The sequence below is a fragment of the Choloepus didactylus genome, chromosome 2 (assembly GCF_015220235.1).
Source record: "Choloepus didactylus isolate mChoDid1 chromosome 2, mChoDid1.pri, whole genome shotgun sequence".
Classification (NCBI taxonomy): domain Eukaryota; kingdom Metazoa; phylum Chordata; class Mammalia; order Pilosa; family Megalonychidae; genus Choloepus; species Choloepus didactylus.
The window spans coordinates 179,927,053-179,948,073 of NC_051308.1; the positions used below are offsets into that span (position 1 = coordinate 179,927,053).

Genomic DNA, 21,021 nt, shown 5'->3' on the forward strand with positions numbered 1-21,021 from the left:
TATTTAAGATATTAAAGCAGAAGGCTAGATGGAGTGTATATGAGACAGTGAGGTAGCAGATAATCTATAAACATTTACTGACTCAACCTACATCCACCAAGTGATTCCTTTGTCAGGCATTTTGCTGGAAAAGGGAAAAAAATCATTTGGTACAGGTTCAAACTACACTTTGCTCAGGTGGACAATTATTTCCCTGCCCTGGTAAACACTTAGAAACCATTTTCGTGGTGGTTTATTGGTGATATTTCAGAGCTTAACACGCTGAAAGAATTTTAGCTTCTTTTTAAGAGACAGTAAAATGTTTTTTGCCTGCATTTATATACTCCTATATAGTGAAGTTTAAAAATTTTTATTTAGATAGGTTTTTAGAATCTTTTTAAAACTCTCATATTTCAAAAAACTGAATCTCCCTCTTTGACTTCTAGTCACCCTGCTTTCAGTTTTTGAATATGCTATACTCCTTCTTACCACAGGGCTTTGTATTTACAGGTTCTATAGCCAGATTTGGCCCAAACGTCACTTTTCAACCTTTACCGGCTCACCTCTACCCCATGCACTAAGCCACATTATAAGCAGTTAGTGCAATGGACTCCGTTGTTCTTCACAACCCATAGTTTACAATTATATAGTTATTTCTGTAATAAACTGATTAATGATTATCTTCCCTATCGGACTGCACACTCCAGAAGATTCTGGTTTTCTAATCACTGTAACACACAAGTCTATCACAATGACTGGCATAGAATAATTACCATATACTATGTTGGAGGGGCAAAAGGAGACAAGATCTGTCTGTCATTTTCAACCCAACTGCTCCTCCCTGGTATCAAACATCTTAATTCCTAGATGGTAAGGAGACTTTTTTAAAAATCTGTTTCCCTAGAGCCTGGCAGTACTCTCTTCCATAAAATTATTCACTAAATTCTTGCTGAATAAATGAATGAAGGACAAATCAAAAACTTGCCTGAAATATTATTAAAACTATAATAAATGTTACTTTATGTATTCATAATGGAAGAGGAAGAAGAGAAATAAATATTTTTTAATTCACTGAAAAAATCTGTACTCTGTTTTAATTAAAAGAGACTCTATAGCATACAGTGAGCAAGGACATAACTGAGGAGCGTCTGGCCATGTAGCAGGTTAGACTCAGGTAAAGTAAAGTTTCCATTTTTTAAAACAATGACAATATGAAAACTAAACTGCTGTCTAGTCTCAAGACAGGGCAGTATATCTTCTGCTGAAAGAACCTGAGATCACAATTTAATCACTTATGTTGCTGGTTATGTCGACAATATCTTATTTACTCATTCGTTTATTGACAAAGCAGTTGTAACACAGTGTTTTTCTACTGCAAATCATAGGCTATTAGATGCTGAAATCAATTTAGTGGGTTGCAACCAGTATTTTTAAAAGAAGAAATAGAATTTTAAAGAATATTAGAAGGCATTGCAAGTAGTAAGACTAAGTAGTAGTCTGTGCATCTTTTGTTTAGTTTTGTATATCTTTATCTATGTGTGTACTAGGTTGCAAGGTAAATGTATTTCTTACAATAGGTCATGGTCAAAAAACTTTGAAAACCACTGCTATAGAGGACAGCAAAGGCTCCAGAGCCAAATGTGTAAGCAACTCCTGGCTCTAAAACAAGTTACCTAACCACTCTAAGCTTCAGCTTTCTTCTATAAAATGAAGATAAAAATACCACCCTACAGGTTAACTGAAATAATAATAATAATAATAATAATAATAACAACAACAACTAATATTTGTTAAGCCCTTACTACATAATAAATACCATCTTCTGTAACCACACAACAGTCCTATACAGTAAGTACTGTCATTCTCATTTTACGCGAGAGGAAGCTGAGATACTAAAAATTGAAAAAAAAATCATAATGAATGTAAAAGTATATATCTCAGTGATTTTCACATAAAGAAATGGCTATGATTATTATGAATCACTAGCGACTATTTAACAAGACCACAGTTTAATACCTTACACATAACAGGAGGATTTCAACAACTACTTGTGGTGGATAAAACATACTCCCTGAACTCAAGGCACTATCTTCAATAAGTTCAAGAATAAAATGCTACAGGAAATTAGAAGGGGGAGAAATTCTTCTGAGCTACATTTGTTAGGGGAAGACTTTGGGAAAGATGGGCCTAAAGCAAGGTCTTCATTGATGAAGAGGGGTCTTTAGAGGTGGAAATAGTAAAGGCCAGGGATAGCAAAAATTAGATATGAAGTTGGATAACAGATTGTAGAAAGAGGTCTTTGAGTACTAGTTCAAAGGGACCATACTTTATTTTGCAGCTAAAAGGAAACCACTGAAGACTTTAAACAAGTAACTAATGATAAATACATAACCATTAAGGCCATATAATAATCTCCAAACTATTATAGTTTAAAAAAAAACACATAGATATTTTGACATGAAAAATAAATTCTTTTTTCCCAATCTTATGGGGGGACCTTGCTACTAGGGAATTATAAAAACATTCATTAAGCTCTAGAGCTTTTTGATAAATTCTGTTTATAGAAATAGATACAAGTTGTTTTATTATAGTTGACTAATAGTCTACAAAGCACTTTAATTTGAATGGAATTATCTGTATAAATGCATTATTATCACTGCATTTTTCAGATTGCAGTTTGGAGGATAGGATTATTTATATATAGTTTTTAATTGATTTTTAAAATTGCAAAAATAATTATAGGGTTTTTTAATATTGTTTCCAAGCTTTTCCCAAGAATAAATGGATTTACATCAAAAAAGTATATCTAAACATCCATTTCCATCATATCTGACCCCTGATATTCTAATGTATATTTGATCATGTGCTGTGACACAGAAGAAAGATACCTGCCTTGTCAACTCTCATATGCTAAACTACCTATTGAATTTTGTTTCTTCCTGTTTTCAAATCCCAGCATCCTGCTATTCTTGAAAATTGATAATATATTAAACAGATTCAAATTAGAGTGAATTGAAATAATAACTTTTAAACTTTAGAAGTCATATGCCATCTAAAATGCAATCTTATATATTTTGGGTTAAAACAATTTGAAAGTGGGACCTTCTGAAAATTAAGTCCTTGTGCCCAGGAACAATTCTTAGGGTTTGGAACATCATCCCAAAACAGCTTCTTCATTCTACAAGGATAGACAAGGCATTAGAATTAGAGAAAAACAGACATATAGAAAATGCTAACAGTTAATGAATATGCAAACTAGAAATTAATCTACCTAACCAGTTCTATATCAATAGGGTCTGATTTTCACAACTATACCAGAAAGATTACCATAAAAATTCTACATAGACCCAAATTAATCATCACTGAAATAATAAAAACAGCCAATACTTATTATGTGCCAGGCACTGTGCTAAATACTTTATATAGGTTTTCTCAGAGCAAAAGCAATATATTTAAAAATGGCCATCACGTTGTTTTCAGAAACAATTCAACATGATATAGCCCCATCTGCTCATTTGATTTCAAAATGAATTCAAACCCTAAAATCGCCTCTGCCTCTTTTTTCCTAGAGGACAAAAATTTCTACAGAGTTCGCAGTACGAAATGACCTCAGTGGTCTGAGCTCTCAGCCCAGAGTGATGTGGAGCCCACAGAACCATCGAGGGACTTCAAGACCATTTGCCTGACAAACCGGACAGGAGCCACACAGTGCTCTCTGAAAAGTGGAGTGCCCATTGATCATAAATGAACTGACAGCTCCAAGTAAATCGTCACCACTAAAAGCCCTCAACCCAAATTTCAGAATTCTGAGAGCCATTTTTGCCACCTCCTAGAACACACTGCCTGATATAAGAAATTAAATTAACCCATGAAGTTCTGATTTGGTTTTAAATTGAACTTTAAACATGTTCAAGGGCTTTTGCCATAAAAACTCCTAACACCAAGTACAGTACCTTTGATGGGATATTAACAATGTTCCAAACAGTAAGACTGAAGAGGAAATAATTATCGGCACAATTACATATAGACCTGCATCATTCTGGTGTTTTTCAATAACATCTGAAAAAGAAATACAATTCATACAACTCAGAAGCTTAAGAAAATGATAATATCTTTCTGTATCTAAAATTATAGAAAGCTTTTAAATGATTTATCATAAATCTGTAGTACCTTTAAAAATGTAAAAGTGAAGATAAAAATAGTTCATGATCACATTAATAAAGTGTTATTGCTGCTCAATATTATACTTACTATAACTTAGTAACACATTTTTTTCAAAATTATTTATTTGCCAATTCTCTTCATCTGGTCATTTTTAGGTTGTATGAATCAACAGGCCAATTAAAGTCATTATTATCACTTTATCTCAGCATATGCATCTGGAGAACCCAACCCTGCTAACCTCTATCTTCTTCACTCCAGATATATTGACTTCCTCACTGTTTCTTGAACCACCAAGCATGCATAGCCCTTAGGGCCTATCCTTCTGCTACTCTCTGTCTGGAATGTTCTTCCTCTTTGTACTTGCAGGGCTTTACTCAAATATCACCTCCGCAGAGAGAGACCATCTCTGGCTGTATCTACTAAAACTCTATCCCTTCATCCTAGTTTAATTTGCTTCACAGCACTTATTTCTATCTGACATTATTGTACACATAATTTATTTATTGTCTGTCATTGCCACTAGAGCACTTGCATTCAAGCTTCACAAGGGCAGAGATTTACATTTATTGTTCAATCTCCAGTGCCTAAAACAATACACAATAAATATTTGTTGAATATATTATTCCAATGTGAATGAATTTTTATAATTTTTTAAAGTCTAAAACCAGGTAAAACCTTTCTCTCTTAAAACCTCATTATTGAGTTACTTGGATTTTAAGACAAATTGAAAAGTAATAGCAATATGCAAATGTTGGTTAAGGGAGCCGTACTCCAAGTCGGGCGATCGAATCAGAAAGAAAAATTAAGAGGTCAATGAACTTATTTCTACAGCTATCTCTCCAATTTAACTTTTAGTGGAAAAACAGTTTCTCTAAAAGACTGATTAAAATTTAAAGGCTTGTAAATATATGCCCCATGAGAAAGTATTGTTTTGGGTTGGTGCATTTATGTGAATTGCGCAGAAAATTAATATGTTTCCAATTAAACTTTAGGATGTATGTTTTATTGTATAGCTGTATATTTCCCTTTATTTTTTTTCCATTAACTTTTTACCTAATTTGAGACCAGAAATTTTACTTATCAGTATAAGAATTCATTACCACCATGCCTGACTATTCTTTTTACTACCACCATGGAACCTTGTACCCTTAGTGAAAATACCCCATGACATTTCTTCATAAGACTCTGGACCATTCCAAGACTGGTTACTCCATCAGAAAGAGAATAATCAGATAGCAACATAACTGTTAGCAAATTCAGAAATCACCTGTCTAAAAATAAACAAAAAGTAAAAATTTTACCTTGGGTGAAACTATTAATTATTTTCGGTTTTCCCACTCCTTCCAAAAATATTGGGTAAAGACTGAACTGATATTTCTCAATGGGGATGAAATGATCTGAGGATAAAATATATTGGAGCTCACTTGTACTGAATTAAGATTAATCTATGTAAAAAAAATTTAAGTGACTCTCCCATATTTTCAAACACAGAAACTAGTTGTTGTTAAGGATTGAAATTGATGATTAAGGGAGTTTTCAAAAGCAACCAAAGCACTCTGAATTTTCCTAGTAATGAAAATAATTCTCCTAATAATATCAAAATTATTTCCAAATAACTTTTTAAAAATCTTACCCAATAATAGAAGACTGCAATATTTCAAACACATAATCCAGTGATAGCCAATTTGTTCAATTTCAGGTGTATGAATTACTTCCCTTACTTCTCTTTTCAGGACAATATGCTCTACCTTCTCTCCCTTCTCCCCAAAGCCAACAATATTCCCTTTTCACAGAAACTTTGTCAATTTAGTTTCCCCATTCAAAGTCTTATGTATTTTGTGCAACGAAGGTGGAGGTGTGGACCAGGAATCCCTTTCAATACTGAGGAGTGGAGAATCCACAGAGGACAATGATCTCCATAGCAAAGCTCAAAACTTATCCATCAGTGATTTTTACAAATGCTAAATAATCTATGAATATTATTTCACAAGGGAGAGAGAGCTCTTTTAAGCCTAAATTCTGTATCTCTGTGGCTTAAAACAACATCACAGAAAGAAACCACCTGGGCAACAGTGGTAATGAAATGAATTCAGCTCTCCAACAATAATTTACTCTGATGCTAAATTCTAGGTCTCTTGAAATACAAGTATGAGTCCTTGGGATGATACAGTATAATAGTCATAGCAATCCTCCCCTGCCCTCCTTAATCCTTACCCATACTTGGACACTCCATATTATGCATTTCTACATTGTACTTGACTCACCTCCGACCTGGCTCCCCACTCACTGCTAGTGACATTGTAAGTTGGTACACAGTTTGGAAGAATAATTTGGCAGTAGATATCAGAAGCCATAAAAATGGTTAAAATAAAAGACAAAGTTGTAAAGAGCATAAATGTCCTAACATTTAGAAACACTTGTAGTAAATTTTAGAATAAAATGCTATGTTATCATTAAAAATAATGGTTGAAAGAATTGGGGAGGAAACATGCTCATTAGTTATTATCAAATGAACAAATCACTTAAAAGTGTTATATATATCATATTATTACAACTGTATAAAATACTCAACTGAAAAAGGACTGAAAGGAAATAGAATTAAATATTTGTGAAAAGATGATGAGATTATTGTATCAAATTGACAGTGGTGTTATCTATAGTTTTGAAATTTTCATTAAATGACTATATTATTTGTCTTAATAATCTGTAATGTTATACTAGTCCATTAGAGAAACCTACCCAAGGATAGTAAACTTACCATGGATATAATACTTCTTAACAGATGAAGGGATTCTGATCCATTTCATTTCATTGTCTTCATTAAGATTTTTCCATTCAATAATAAAATACTTTAGATTGTAATCACTGGGTGATAGCATCCAGGAAAGAATCACACAACTGCTGTTTAAAGGATAAGCACTCAGTGACTGCACAATATTAACTGAGGGAGGAAAAAAAGGAAATTCATTTTTAAATTCAAAATTAATGAAAATCTCCTTTTATCCCTTTAGGAACTCCCAACCTACTGGAGGAGAAGAAAAGGAAGGGAAAGCAGACATGGACACAAATAAATATAAAACATGGAAACTATGACAAGAGCAGAATAAGCAAAGAGACATGGGAATATGTAAGGAAGAAACATGATTCTTAAAGCTAAACAAAGAACTTTTAGATATAGTAGGAAAGGTGTTCTCAGGTGGAATACTGCACAGGTCTATTGACTAGGTTTTCTAATTCTCTGACACTCTTCTTTTCAACAGATGGAGCAATGTTTTCAAAGCACATATTTGGTCATTTGACCACCCTCTGCACAGAGTCCCAAATAAAGGCTTTCAATGGTTTTCCACATTTTAAGACAGAAACCCAAATCCTGACTATGTCTACAAGGTCCTGCAGGCCAAGGCCTGGCCCATCTCTCTGCCATTCAGGATCCCCTGCACTGCAGCTGCTGTGGTTTTCCACTTCCTCCCGTGGACTACGGGAATTCCGTTCAGGCTGATCCTGCTGGAGCCAACGCTCTTCTCCTATCTTTGTGGGGAAGTTTAATTCCTATTCACACTGCAGATTTCAGCTCAATTACTTTTCCTCAAGGACTTTTCTCTGCCCTTCAAGGCCAGGTCAAGTTGCTCTGTTACATTCTTTTATAAAATTGTATTCCTTCCTGGGGCACTTATCTCAGTTTGTCAGTAGGCATTCACTTGTATGATTATTTGATTAATATCTGTCTCGCCTACTGGACGCTGAATGCTGAGACCACTGCAGTTTTTCTAACAAATTGAATTACCACCACTTAGCAGAGTGCAGCATTCAATTTTAAATGTAAAACATATGCTAGGTGCTGTGGAACTTACAAAGAATCTATACTTTAGCTATAAAAATAATCATAATATAAGGCAGAATACAAAATACCTTAAGAAAGGTAGAAAGCACTGTGAAATTAAAAGAAGGATAGGACATGTCCATTAAAGCAATAAGGACAGACTTCATGAAGGATGTAACATTAGCACAGGCCTTTATATACTGACAGAGACACAGGAAATTTGTATTTTCCGTAAGAAAATTTTACTTTGAATATATATATATATACACACACACCTAGATTACAAACTCCTATTTAAAGTGGTTCCTAGTAGTTTGATTAATCAAATATATTGAAATTAATGAAAGATTGCTCACCACCATATTAAATGAAATTCAGGGTAATTTTCAAGTCTCAGCAACTACCTGAATCACTATAACCTTCCATTCTATTATATATTTGGATGTTTATTTATTTGGTCATATATAATATATAGTTATATATAAATCAGTATATATGAGTGATTTATTATACAAATTTTAATAATAAATTTATTATTCATATATAAATGCATTATTTATATATGTAGACATTTTTATCTACAACATCCACTGGTCAAAAGAGTTTCAGTAAATAGACTTACTAGAATATTCTCATTTATTATAATAACATTTCAACAGTGTTCTGTTCTACCACATGAAAACCCAAGTTATGTATTATATAATCGGGGTCCAATCTATTTCATTATTTTTATAACAAAGAAGAGATGATGGATAAAAGAGAGACTTTCAGATTCAGAGACTTCCAGATTTCTGGGAAGATAACTTAGAATGGGAGGAGTGTGCAAAGGTCAAACATTAAAAGGGGCACCGGTTTACTACTCTGAACCTCTTCTTACCTTTGCTCATGGCCCACGAGAATGTTAAATTAAAATTCACAATAGAAGCACCAATTGAATTGATGGCCAGAATTGTAACAGTGTGTGCTTGCTCTGTCCACTGGAAAGTGAACATAGTGTGATTTCCCACATCTTCTGACCATGTGCCATTGCAGGAAGTCTGATGCTTTACCACATATCTTCTCACGCTGCACAATGAGTCATGCTTCATCAGGGGCTGTAGTAAACATAAAAACTGTTTAGTTTAAGAACTACAGTGCTATTTATACCAACCAAGCTTATGGAAGGGAACAACAGTGCTCATGGAACACTTATTATACATTTCCCACAAGGAGGCAAGTGTCAGAACAGGACAGGGACTGCCTCTTTCAAGGCGGAGGTATGGGGGTTGAGAGGAAGGACGATAGATGCTGCATCCAACCATGAATTCCATGAAGATGTCTTGGTAGATATGGCACATAGGAAATTTATTTCCCTCTTCTGGGGTTTTCTTAAGCCGCAGAGAATAAATCACTTGAAGATAGTGAAATAAGGATACCCTCAGGATCCTTTCCTACCAAGAAGTTTCATACTATTTCTAGGGAAAAGAAAGACTGAGGAATTCAGGATTTCCTCATCTAAAAAACGAGTAAGAGATACCTTCAGATTATGTAACAACAACAACACAAAAGAGCTGAGGAGATGCTAATCATGACTTATATTGATCCCGGTAAGATTTGTCATTCATTTTCCCTTCTCCTGATAGGCTATCACTTAAAGTAACAGAAGGTATCTTTATATAAGAACAACCCTATTTAAATATATATGGCATTCTACAATTTCTGCTGTATAGCTAAAAAACTAGTAATAATAGGCAATTGAAGGCTCAAAAGTAAGATTTCAGCAGCCACTGCAAGAAAGAAATGTCTCAAATGTCATACAAATTTTGCATTCTGTTTTTTTTAAATCCATGTCAGTTTTAATATGCAAATAATATGCTTTTGTAACCATTGAGTAAAAATTATTAGTTCCTTATTTTCTGGTACTACAAAATGCTACAGATTCATCTTGTATATTTCTTGTCTCAGCCCTATAATCAGCCATTTCTCCAAGGAGCCCTGGTTCCTTTTATTGGAGAAAGGTATTAGACACAAAGATGTGGGTGCTGGGTGTGCTCCTTACTACTTCTAGATCCTCTCAATATATGTGTGTATTCTAACCCCAGCATAGGCATATATCTATGAATATTTATATTTGTATCCATCTGTATCTATATTAATATTAATTTGAGTTCATACTGACATCACCAACTCTAATCCATCGCCACGTGGATCTTTCTAGCCTTCTCTCCTTGCTTGTCTGTCACCAGCTAGTCCAACAATGAGAACTCTGGGACCCACCATCTGCCATCCATTTTCTTATTTGTTCAATTCCAATATACATGTATAGTGGTATCAGAATTGCTAACCCTCATCCCTGTGAAAAACAGCCTTATCAATTTGAGTACAGAATTCCTGCCTTTAGTCTTAAGACTCTACTCATTTCTAAAGTTACTTAGGTCAGGACCTTTTTTTCTCAGACCCTTTAGTGATGTTGTTTCATATACTTACAATACAGTTAGATCCTTTCGTTATAGCCTGCATTCAATCCTGGGATACTCTGACCTCCTAAATGATTTTTTTAATTATGCATAACTAAGTTCACTCTTTGTATAAATTTCTATGGGTTTTGACAAATGCATAGTGTTGTGTACCTACCATTACAGTACCCTACAGAATAGTTTCACCGCTCTAAAAAAATTCTCTGTGCTTCATCTATTCAACCATCTCCCTGAGCCCTGAGCCCTTAGAAACCACTTATTGTTTTTTTTTAATCATCTCTATAGTGTCCTCTTTTCCATAACATTATATTAGTGGAATCATACAGTATGTAGCCTTCTTAGACTGTTTTTTTTTTCACTTAGCAATACGCATTTGATTCATCCACATCTTTTTGTGACTTAATAGCTCATTTCTTTTATCACTGAACAATATTCCATCATATGGTGTACCAGTTCATTTGTTCATCTACTGAACGGTGTCTTGGCTGCTTCCAGATTTTGGTTATTATGAATAAAATTGCTATGAATGTGTGCATGCAAGTTTTTATGTGGGCATAATTTTTCAAAACAGTTATGTAAATACTTAGGAGCACAAAGTTGGTTCAAATGGTAGTGCTATATTTAACTTTGTAAGAAACTACCACACTGTTTTCCAAAGTGCCTGTAACATGTTGCATTCCACTAGTATTTATGGAGAGTTCCTGTTTTTCACATACTTGCCAGCAATTGGTACTGTCAATTTTTGGATTTTAGTCATTCTAATAGGTGAGTAGTGATATCAAAGTATTTCTTTAATTTCCAACTTCCTAATGACAAATGATGTTGAACACAGTATCATAGACTTATTTGCCATCTTTACATTCCTTTGGTGAGATGTCTGTTCAGATCTTTTGCCCATTTTTCAATTGAGTTGTTTGTTTTCTTACTGTTGAGTTTTAAGATGTCTTTGTATATTTTGGATACAAGTACTTTAATTAGATATGTGTTACAAATATTTTCTCCCAGTATCTGGTTTACTTTTCATTCCCCTGATTTTTGTTGCAGAGAAGTTTTTTTAACTTTATAATAAAGTCCAACTTCTCAGTGCTTAAAAAATAGAAAAGCCCACAATAATTGAGACACGTCAAAGGGACACAAGAGCCAAATGAAAGCTCCCAATGGCCAAGGCAGGAACAGTTTGTGCAATAAAATAAAGTATTATTGGATTGTGACCCAAAGTATAGAATGAACATCCATGAGTTCATACTGATGTAAAAAAAAAAAAAAAAAAAAAGATTGAATAAATAAATGGGGGAGGACAGATAGAAGAATTCTAAGTAATATATGTAGATCTTCTGCCCTTGGGGTAGTTTGAAGCTATATGTACCCTAGAAAAACATGCTCTTAAATCTAATCCATTCCTGTGAGTGCAAACCCATTGTAAGAAGGACATTTTGATGATATTATTTTAGTTAAGGTGTGACCCACCTCAGTCAGGATGGGTCTTTTTTTTTTTTTTTTAATTCAGTTTTATTGAAATAAATTCACACACCATACAATCATCCATGGTATACAATCCACTGTCCACAGTATGATAACATAGTTATGCGTTCATCACCACAATCTATCTCTGAACATTTTCCTTACATCAGAAAGAACCAGAACAAGAATAAGAAATAAAAGTGAAAAAAGAACACCCAAATCATCCCCCCATCCCACCCCATTTGTCCTTTAGTTTTTATCCCCATTCCTCCACTCATCCATACACTAGATAAAGGGGGTGTGATCCACAAGGTCTTCACAATCACACTGTCACCCCTTGTAATCTATATTCTTATACAATTGTCTTCAGGAGTCCAGACTGCTGGGTTGGAGTTTGGTAGTTTCAGGTATTTACTTCTAGCTATTCCAATACATTAAAGCCTAAGAGGTGTTATCTATATAGTGCATAAGAATGTCCACCAGAGTGACCTCTCAACTCCGTTTGGAATCTCTCAGCCACTGAAACTATTTCGTCTCATTTTGCATCCCCCTTTTGGTCAAGAAGATACTCTCAGTCCCACGATGCCGGGTCCACATTCATTCCCGGGAGTCATATGCTGCATTGCCAGGGAGATTTACAACCCTGGGAGTTGGGTCCCACATAGCAGGGAGGGCAGCGAGTTCACCTGTCGAGATGGCTCAGAGAGAGGGCCACATCTGAGCAACAAAGAGGTACTCAGGGGGAGACTCTTAGGCACAACTACATGCAAGTTTAGACTCTCCTTTGTGGTAACGAGCTTCATAAGGGCAAGTCCCATGATTGAGGGCTCAGCACATCAAACCGCCAGTCCCAATGTTTGTGACAACATCAACACCAGTCCAGGTGAGGATGTCCAACACATCCACACCTTCCCCCAGATCCTCAGGGCTGGGGAGGGGGAGGCTGTAAATATATTTTTTATTATCTGCCCAAATTACTCTGGGATGTGTCACTATTTCACTCCAGCCTATATTAACCTACCGTATCTCACTTCCTATTCAAAGTTCCATGCAATTGTGGTGTTTGAACAAATCGACTGTAGAGTTGTACCGTTTAGAAAATTTAGATCCTGTACCAAATAGAAGGATGGGTCTTAATCCTATTACTGGAGTCCTTTGTAAGAGAATAGAATTCAAACACACACAGAGAAAGACACAGTAAGCAAGAAGCTGAAATCAACAAAACCCAGAAGAGAAGGGATAAACCAGCAGATGCCACCATATGCCTTGCCGTGTGACAGAGGAACCAGGGATTGCTGGCACCCAGTTTTGGGGAAGAAAGCATAGCCTTGATTATGTCTTGATTTGGACATTTTCCTGGCCTCAAAACCGTGAATGAATAAATTTGCGTTGTTTAGCCCAACTCATTTCATCGTATTTGCTCTGAGCCCTCAAGAAGGTGGAGCATAACTTCCCACTCCCTATGCATGGTGCACAGTGACTTCCTTCAAAGAGTACACTATGGAAGGGAGAAAAGGAAACCAGACAAATTCTCTTGGCCAAGTGAGCAAGGTTAACATCAACATGCATGAGCCATGTTGATAGCAGTACCCTTAATATAATGGGGGAAAATGGCACTTTTCCTCTGTAGCCTTCCTCCCCCAAACCCACAATCCCAGTTTAATCATGAGAAAAACATCAGAAAGATCTCAATTGAGGGATACTCTACAAAATATCTGACCAGTACTCTTCAGACACAGGTAAAGTCTGAGGAAGTGTCACAGCCAAGAGGAGTCTAAGGAGACATTACTACTAAATGTAACATGTCATTCTGTATGGGATCCTAAAACAGAAAAAGGACATTAGGGAAAAACTAAGGAAATCTGAATAAATTACGGACTTCAGTTAATGATAATGTATCAGTATTAATTCACTAGTTTTAACAAATGTATCTACAAATGTAAGATATTAATAATAGAGAAAACTCGATGTAGAATATGTGAAAACTCAAGACAATCTTTGTAATTTTCTGTAAATCTAAAACTGTTTTAAAACAAAGTTTACTTTTTTAAATGCCAAAAAAATGATGGCTAAAAAAAGGGTCATACTTATCCTGTAGCCTTACTGCTTATCCATTACATAACCTAGGACAAATCTCACCCCAACTGGAGAAGCACAGGCTTAGAGTACCATAATCATTGAACTATTACCTCAGTTTAGGAAAGCAAAGCAAAACACAAAGTTAATGAAAGATAGCCAATAAAAGGCATTCAGAGTCCTGCAAAGGTGTGGATTAGCAAGGGTACTATCTCCCCTAAAACCAAATCTGAAGAATCCATGGAGCTTTGCTGTCCAATATGATACCCACTAAACCACCTGTGACCATTGAAATTTAAATTATTTAAAAATAAGTAAAATTCAAAAGTCTCTTCCTTAGTTACAATAGCCATATCTGAAGTGCTCAACTACCACATGTGGCTAGTGGCTATCACATTAGACAGTGCAGATATGAAACACTTCCATCATTGCAGAAAGTTTTATTGGACAGCAATGCTGAAGAAACATGGAATCTAGGAGATAAAGAAAACATGAGAGAAGTCTAGGAAGCAAGAAAATTGTTTTGATCTAGGGTATGCTGGGTGTGAGAAGAGAAGGAGAGTAGCTCCAGCCTTGGGTGAGGGCAGTTGGCTACAGCTATGAGAGGATAAATTAAAGACAGAGAAAAAGTATTAAAATTCTGCTCATGTCTCACCCTACCATTACCTTAGTACCATAAATGCTTTCCCCTCACTGCAGAAATTCTCAGATCTCTGGAGCAGGTATCCAGGAAATCAAACAATGGAAGAGAAAATTAAAAATCTGTAGAACAAGATGGCTGTTTCTTATTCAACAGTGCTACCTTCCTCAGTGAACTCAACTCCCCACTTGATCTCTCAGAGGAGAGAAGCATCCTCTGTAACCCTGGGAGGTGGAGAGACGTATAAAGTCCTTGGAATATAGTAAATATTTAATGAATGTCAGTTCTTCCCTTATTCATGCTAAATTTCAGATGATGATTATTCCCATTTCATCCACTTATTCTTCTGATATAAAGTCTCTGTTAAGTTTTTTATTCCTCAAACAAGTTATAACTGATTTTATTCTATTTAAAATCTAATGATTAGGAATTTAAGATACAAGTTCTTAATGCTAACTTTAAATTAGAAATACTGAAATATAAAACAAAGTTCAGAAATTGCTTTGATTATTAACCAAATGAAATTATATAGAAACTGGATCTATAAACAAAATAGGCGTAAATTTTTACATACTCCAATTTTTATAGAGATTTTTAAACATGTGCTCATTCAATCCTGATAATCAAATTTAAATTTCACATTTCAAGTGATAAATGCTTTTTTACTTCATGATTTTTATCACCAAATCAATTTCAAATTTGGTATCTACTGACCCAATAATCTATTGACTTGAGATAGAAATCATTTCAGTTGAAAGAGAGAATGCTTTTAGAAATGCTAGGATGATATTTCTGAATCCATTGATTAGATGCCAGCATACAAATAGAATAATCTCTTATGTTCCAGGTGCCTTTGAGATATTGGGGAAGGACATGTTTGTTTTCTTCAGGATTAAATATAAACAGAATTTTTGGACTCAAAGACACATTAGCAATCATCTGTCCAATTCTATATTCATACAGATGTGGAAACCAAGGCCCAGAAAGTTTGTGATTTTGCAAAATAATACAGACATAACTAGAATATGTTAATGTTGAAAACAGAATTAGTCTCCTATTTCTATGCCTGTGCTCCATCCACTGTACAACTCATCGCTCTGCAATCATATCTCAAAAATGGATGAAAATATAGAATCTCAGAGCCTTCTGGAGATTAATAATGAAAGGATTATGGACAATGAAATAAATCTTACAAAAATGAAATGTAAGAAAACATCAAAAGCAGGAATACCTTCCAAAGTAAGGTGACATTTCTCTCTTTCTTGGTAGGATCTTCACTGATTACTTGCCAAAATTCAGGCCCCCTGATAGGAACTGCAAAATGACAAGGAGCCCAAGTTGTACATGTGTTCTTGGGAGGAATATTTTTCAGTGATATTGAAGCACACACTTAAGCACATATCAAGACACATTTACAAAAGCTCTGCAGACCTTTAATATCCATGACAACTGTGTAGGCTGGATTACTCCAATTACTCCAATATCCCAGTCCATCCAACCTCTTACAGCGCACCTGAGCGACATAGATGGCACACAGGTCTGACACTGCCAGACTGGAGGATTTTGATTTTGCATCATAAACCTCATACGTCTGTAAAATAAGATAATGCATTTGATTGATTACTACCAACATACATGCATCAAAAGGGCCCTGAAGTGCAGTTTTATTTTAAACCTTCTCACTTCCAAAATTGTAAAAGAACTAACTTTGAGTTTTTTGGCGTTAGAAATACTCAGACTAGGCTTGGATTGTGAGTGCCTTCAAGGTAATGATTTTCTCATCTATCTTACTATTCCCTTGCTGATGACAAAATGTTGGACTTGAAAATAATGCAAAAAAGCAGCAACTGTAACTTGATAATAATTGCTTACATTATTAAATTGTTGTTGGATCTATATGTCTCATAAAAGACAATTCATTTTTCTTTATGATTTGTGTATTACCCATTAAAGTAGAATGGTGGATACTGTGAATGACATAATTAATTAGAATAAATAAGAATTAAGTAGAGCTGAGACTACAGCAAGAGAGGAGAGCACGTTTAACTTAGGATTATTATAAGACTTGTGCAGTCGAGATTCTGTTTTCAACTGAGTAAGAACTGAATTTATGTGCAAAGAGTTTAAATTTTCCTTTTATCACCATATTTTGGCAGAGAAAAATATAACTACCAAAGAGAAATGTAAAGAGTAATGAGGTTTGAAGATGAATTATATAACTATTCAGCATGCATTTCTGCTGAATAGTAAAGCAGGCTGCCAGAATTGGGATGAGTTTACTGGAGGGAAGCAGAAACTTCTGAGATAAATCTGTGATAAAAAGTTATACAAAAAACTGCACTTTAAGCTTAAAAGATGTATAGAAAATCCTTAAATGATTTGCTATAACCCTATACAGATGTTTAAAAGACCTTCCATAAAGACTTTCTTCAAAAGAGATGGCAATATCTTCAGAAGATGTTGAACACCCGAATAGTCAATAGGCCTATTAAGACACATGCACACAATTACAAACTTTCATGATTATCTTATATAATTCTAGGCACAGGGAGATTTATGAACTGGAGGAGATAAAGAATCCACAGACCTAGCCTTTGCAAGGACAATTCACCTCCCTTCTATATCATCTCTTCAGAGTCAAAGATAAAAAGAAATTAATTAATATACCTGTTACTAATTTAAGATATGTAAAATGCCATTGATATATTTATGTTTAATGTTTTTAAATTTTATGTTTAAAGCAGCATTAAACATAAAACACTGCATTAAGGAGTATTTTATAAGGACTCCATGGTTCACTTGCAGCCTTATTTCCTAAACACTCTCTTCTCCTACTAATTCTTGGCCACTAATCTTTCCACAAAGACTTTTAAGAATTTTAACCTAGTAGTTGAATAGGGTTGGCTGCAGAGCATCTCTAATGTTTGGTATACCTCAATAAGAAGGCAAACTGTCACATTCATTTCAGCTGAAACCATTATGATCTAGTGGCATAATTAGTATTTCCTCATTGCTAGGTCTTTGCAGGCTGTCCTAAAAAACTGTCATAGAAAGCCGCCATAGGTACCTTTCTATATGTCATATACTTGCCACTGTGGGATGATTCTGGTTATTTGATAAAAGCTGCTCCTTCCAAAATGTCTTCCATGAACATCCTTGTACTGAAGAATATTAATGGGTGTTAGAGGAAAAAGGGTTCCTTGTCAAAACATGTCTGGGAAGCATGGGGTAAAATAAAGTCACACATGTTTCTTTAATGTAGGACCTCTCCAAACCTTTAAGATCTAATATACTACAGGTCTGAACTAGGAACATACAGTGATATAGGGTTTATTCAACTTATTTGGCCTTTTTTTCAGGGAGCATTTCATGGGTCCAGTGTTCTGTAAAGCAACCTTTGGGAAATGTTGAAACTCCTTAGAAGGGTTAGACTTAAATCAATCTATTTGTTTTAACAAAAATAGCTACAGAATACAAGGAGGATATACTTTTATGCCAATAAAATAAATTTGATGTAATAAATCTCCTGTTAAACACTATAAGAAATAACATTTAGTGAGGCAAGCTGAAGAGATTTCTAGATACCTTCCATTGTACTTTCTTTCCACTTAAGCCATAACGAATCTGGAACTGAAGATTATTCTCTGGAAAGACTGGCTTTTCCCAGGATATTTTCAATAATCCAACATTTACAGTAATTTCTGCTTTCACACTAGATGGAGGCAGTGGTTTCACTACAAATTTTAAAAATGGTATTATGAAACAGTTATTTAAACAGTAATAATATTTTAAAATCTTAAAGCAATGTTTTTCATACCTTATATTTATAAAGCATTATATCTTTTTCAAAACTTTCTCATTCATTATCTTATTTGATCTCCTATAACTTTATGTGACACATAAGAAAAGGATTATCTCTGATTTGCAAAAAGAAAGGTTGATTAACAAAAAACTGTACATTTTCCATGTCACTCTGCAATCTGTAAGACCTGACTGATTTTTTAAAAATACACACACACAAACACACACATACACACACACACACGCGCGCACGCATGGAATGTTTGAAGGCTTGTGGTTAAAACCACAGAACTCAACAAAAATGTAATCTTTCATTTTCCTATCGCCTTTTTCTATTGCTGCTCTCAGAGCTAAAAGTCAAAGGCTCAACTTAGGTTCGTGTTAACTATATAAGATTGCCCCAAGTTTTTATTTTTTACGTTGAAGGTCACTTTTCTTAATAATAAAAGACAATAGTCATTCTTATGAATTATATAGATATCCCTTTTTAGTTTTTAGTGTATCAGAATAGCTAGAAGGAAATACCTAACACACTGTTGAACTGTAATCCAGTAGCCCTTATTCTTGAAGATGATTGTATAGCTATATAGTTCCTACAGTGTGACCGTGTGATTGTGAAAACCTTGAGACTGACATGCCCTTTATCCAGTGTAAGGACAGATGAATATGAAAATAAAGGCAATAAATAAATAAATAATAGGGAGAATAAGGGATATGGTATGTTTTGGGTGTTCTTTTTTATTTTTTATTTTTTGGAGTAATGAAAATGCTCAAAAATTGATTGTGGTGATGAATGCAGAACTATATGAGGATACCACGAACCACTGATTTTACACTTTGGATAATTATCTGCTATGTGAATATATCTCAATACAATTGTCTTAAAAAAAGAAGACAATAAGAAACTCGAATTATTTGCATAACTAAAAGTCTCCAAGCCCAACCACAACAGTATGAGTCTCTGTACTCTGCATTTCCTAACTCCAAGCATCAACTTTACAATGTAGAATTACATTTAGTCACACCTTGGTTATCTTCAATAAGAGTGGAGGATTCCAATGGAGAGGGAAGATATTCAGTTGGTAAGGGCAAACCTGTTGTCAAAATTTCTAAGTAGGTCCATACCAGATGGCAAAGAGCTGCTTGCCTGAGAACACCCTTCTTGAACCCTCTCACATCAGATCCCTTTACCCACCTGCTCATGATCCAGCAACTAAAAGCTTAATGCATGCAACAGCAGAGAGCCTCCAGGATTGTGACTTGAAAGTTCAGTAGCCTTGCCACTCCTATTGGAAATTATTTTGACCGTCACCCCTGCCAGTGAACAACTAAACTGAAAGATGGCCCTTGGCCAGGGGATGCAGGAAACAATTGATATGGCAAAAAGGAAAGCCAAAGGGCTAACTGTATGAAACAAACAATTTTTTAAAAACACTAAATAAACTAAACCACAACTAACATCAAATGTTGACACTCTGAGTAAGAAGAATGGAGAGAGAACTGACTATAGAGATTCTGAGGTCTACCTCCTGGATCTATATACAATATAGATCTATTTATTTCCCAAGTCTTATAAATCTTAACACTGTTATGATTCATAGGGAATACGTATTACCTTGATTGGCACAATATGGGTGTCTGCTATTATTTTCTCCTTCTTATACTCCCTTGACAAAAACCACCACTGGGCAAATTTGTGGTCTCCTCTTTGTACAGTATTTTAAAAATTATTTTGTACAGTGTTTTGTTATTATTTTTAAGCACCCAACAATAATATTTTAGGTTATTCATGCCAAAACAACTAATTTTTTTCATCATTAAACAGTTTCTCATGATTGCTCAATTCTTCAGAGACCAAGAAAGCATTCACCAACCCTGGTAAGACGACATGTATTTCATCTCTTGGGAAGAGGATTCCTCTCAGGAAAGGAAGTATCAAAATTCTAAGACCTCAAGAGGTTAAATCTGTGATTATACTTGGCAGAGTGATATGAATATATCAATAAACATCTAGTTTGCAGAAAGTATGCTTTGAAGTACAACATTCTGTATGATCCCCACAATAGCCATGCTGGGGAAGTATGAGGAACTATTCTCATTTTTGGGGGGTGATAAAACAATCACAGAGGGTTTATGTGACTAGTGCAAGTTTAGAAAGCTAGAAAGAGGTGGAGCTGACATTTGGGTCCCAAAGTTTAATTTCCACATTGCTTTCTACTAATAAGTGGGCAATATAAACCCAATTTAAATTCTAATTTTATTTCCGAGAAGAACAACATTAAAGATTATTCAGGTAGCAAATGGTACTGAATCCATGTGCACTTGTCGTATATCTCACGTGAGTGCATATCTGAGTATGTCTGTGCAGGAGCATAGGAGGGTGCCTTGCTATCTTAGAACATTTAATACAAGAAAAGTGCTAGTTAAGTAAAATTACTTAAAACGGAACCAAAATAAATAGTGGGACAGGGTGGGAGGGAGGGGTGCAGTGAGTTGATTGGGACTTTATATTGAACAAGAAATCTAAAACCTTAACAAAATGTAGGTTTTAATTCAGATGTGCGTTAATTATTTGAAAAAATATTGATTTTGGTCTAACTTCCCCCCCAAATAGTCTATAACAC

The 21,021-nt window shown here is 34.9% G+C and overlaps 1 protein-coding gene across 1 annotated transcript in view; it reads right to left on the reverse strand.

Moving 5' to 3' along the window:
- Positions 1 to 2,922: 2,922 nt before the first annotated feature.
- The window catches only part of LEPR (leptin receptor), a 66,590-nt gene continuing 48,491 nt past the window's right edge, over positions 2,923 to 21,021 (reverse strand). The window contains exons 10-17 of the mRNA XM_037816490.1: positions 18,182 to 18,330; positions 16,028 to 16,187; positions 15,828 to 15,910; positions 8,841 to 9,057; positions 6,902 to 7,084; positions 5,445 to 5,540; positions 3,933 to 4,038; positions 2,923 to 3,157 (exon numbers count right to left, since the gene is read on the reverse strand). Coding sequence (XP_037672418.1) covers positions 3,007 to 3,157; positions 3,933 to 4,038; positions 5,445 to 5,540; positions 6,902 to 7,084; positions 8,841 to 9,057; positions 15,828 to 15,910; positions 16,028 to 16,187; positions 18,182 to 18,330 — 1,145 coding nt within the window. The 3' untranslated portion in view covers positions 2,923 to 3,006. The remainder of the gene's footprint in view (positions 3,158 to 3,932; positions 4,039 to 5,444; positions 5,541 to 6,901; positions 7,085 to 8,840; positions 9,058 to 15,827; positions 15,911 to 16,027; positions 16,188 to 18,181; positions 18,331 to 21,021) is intronic.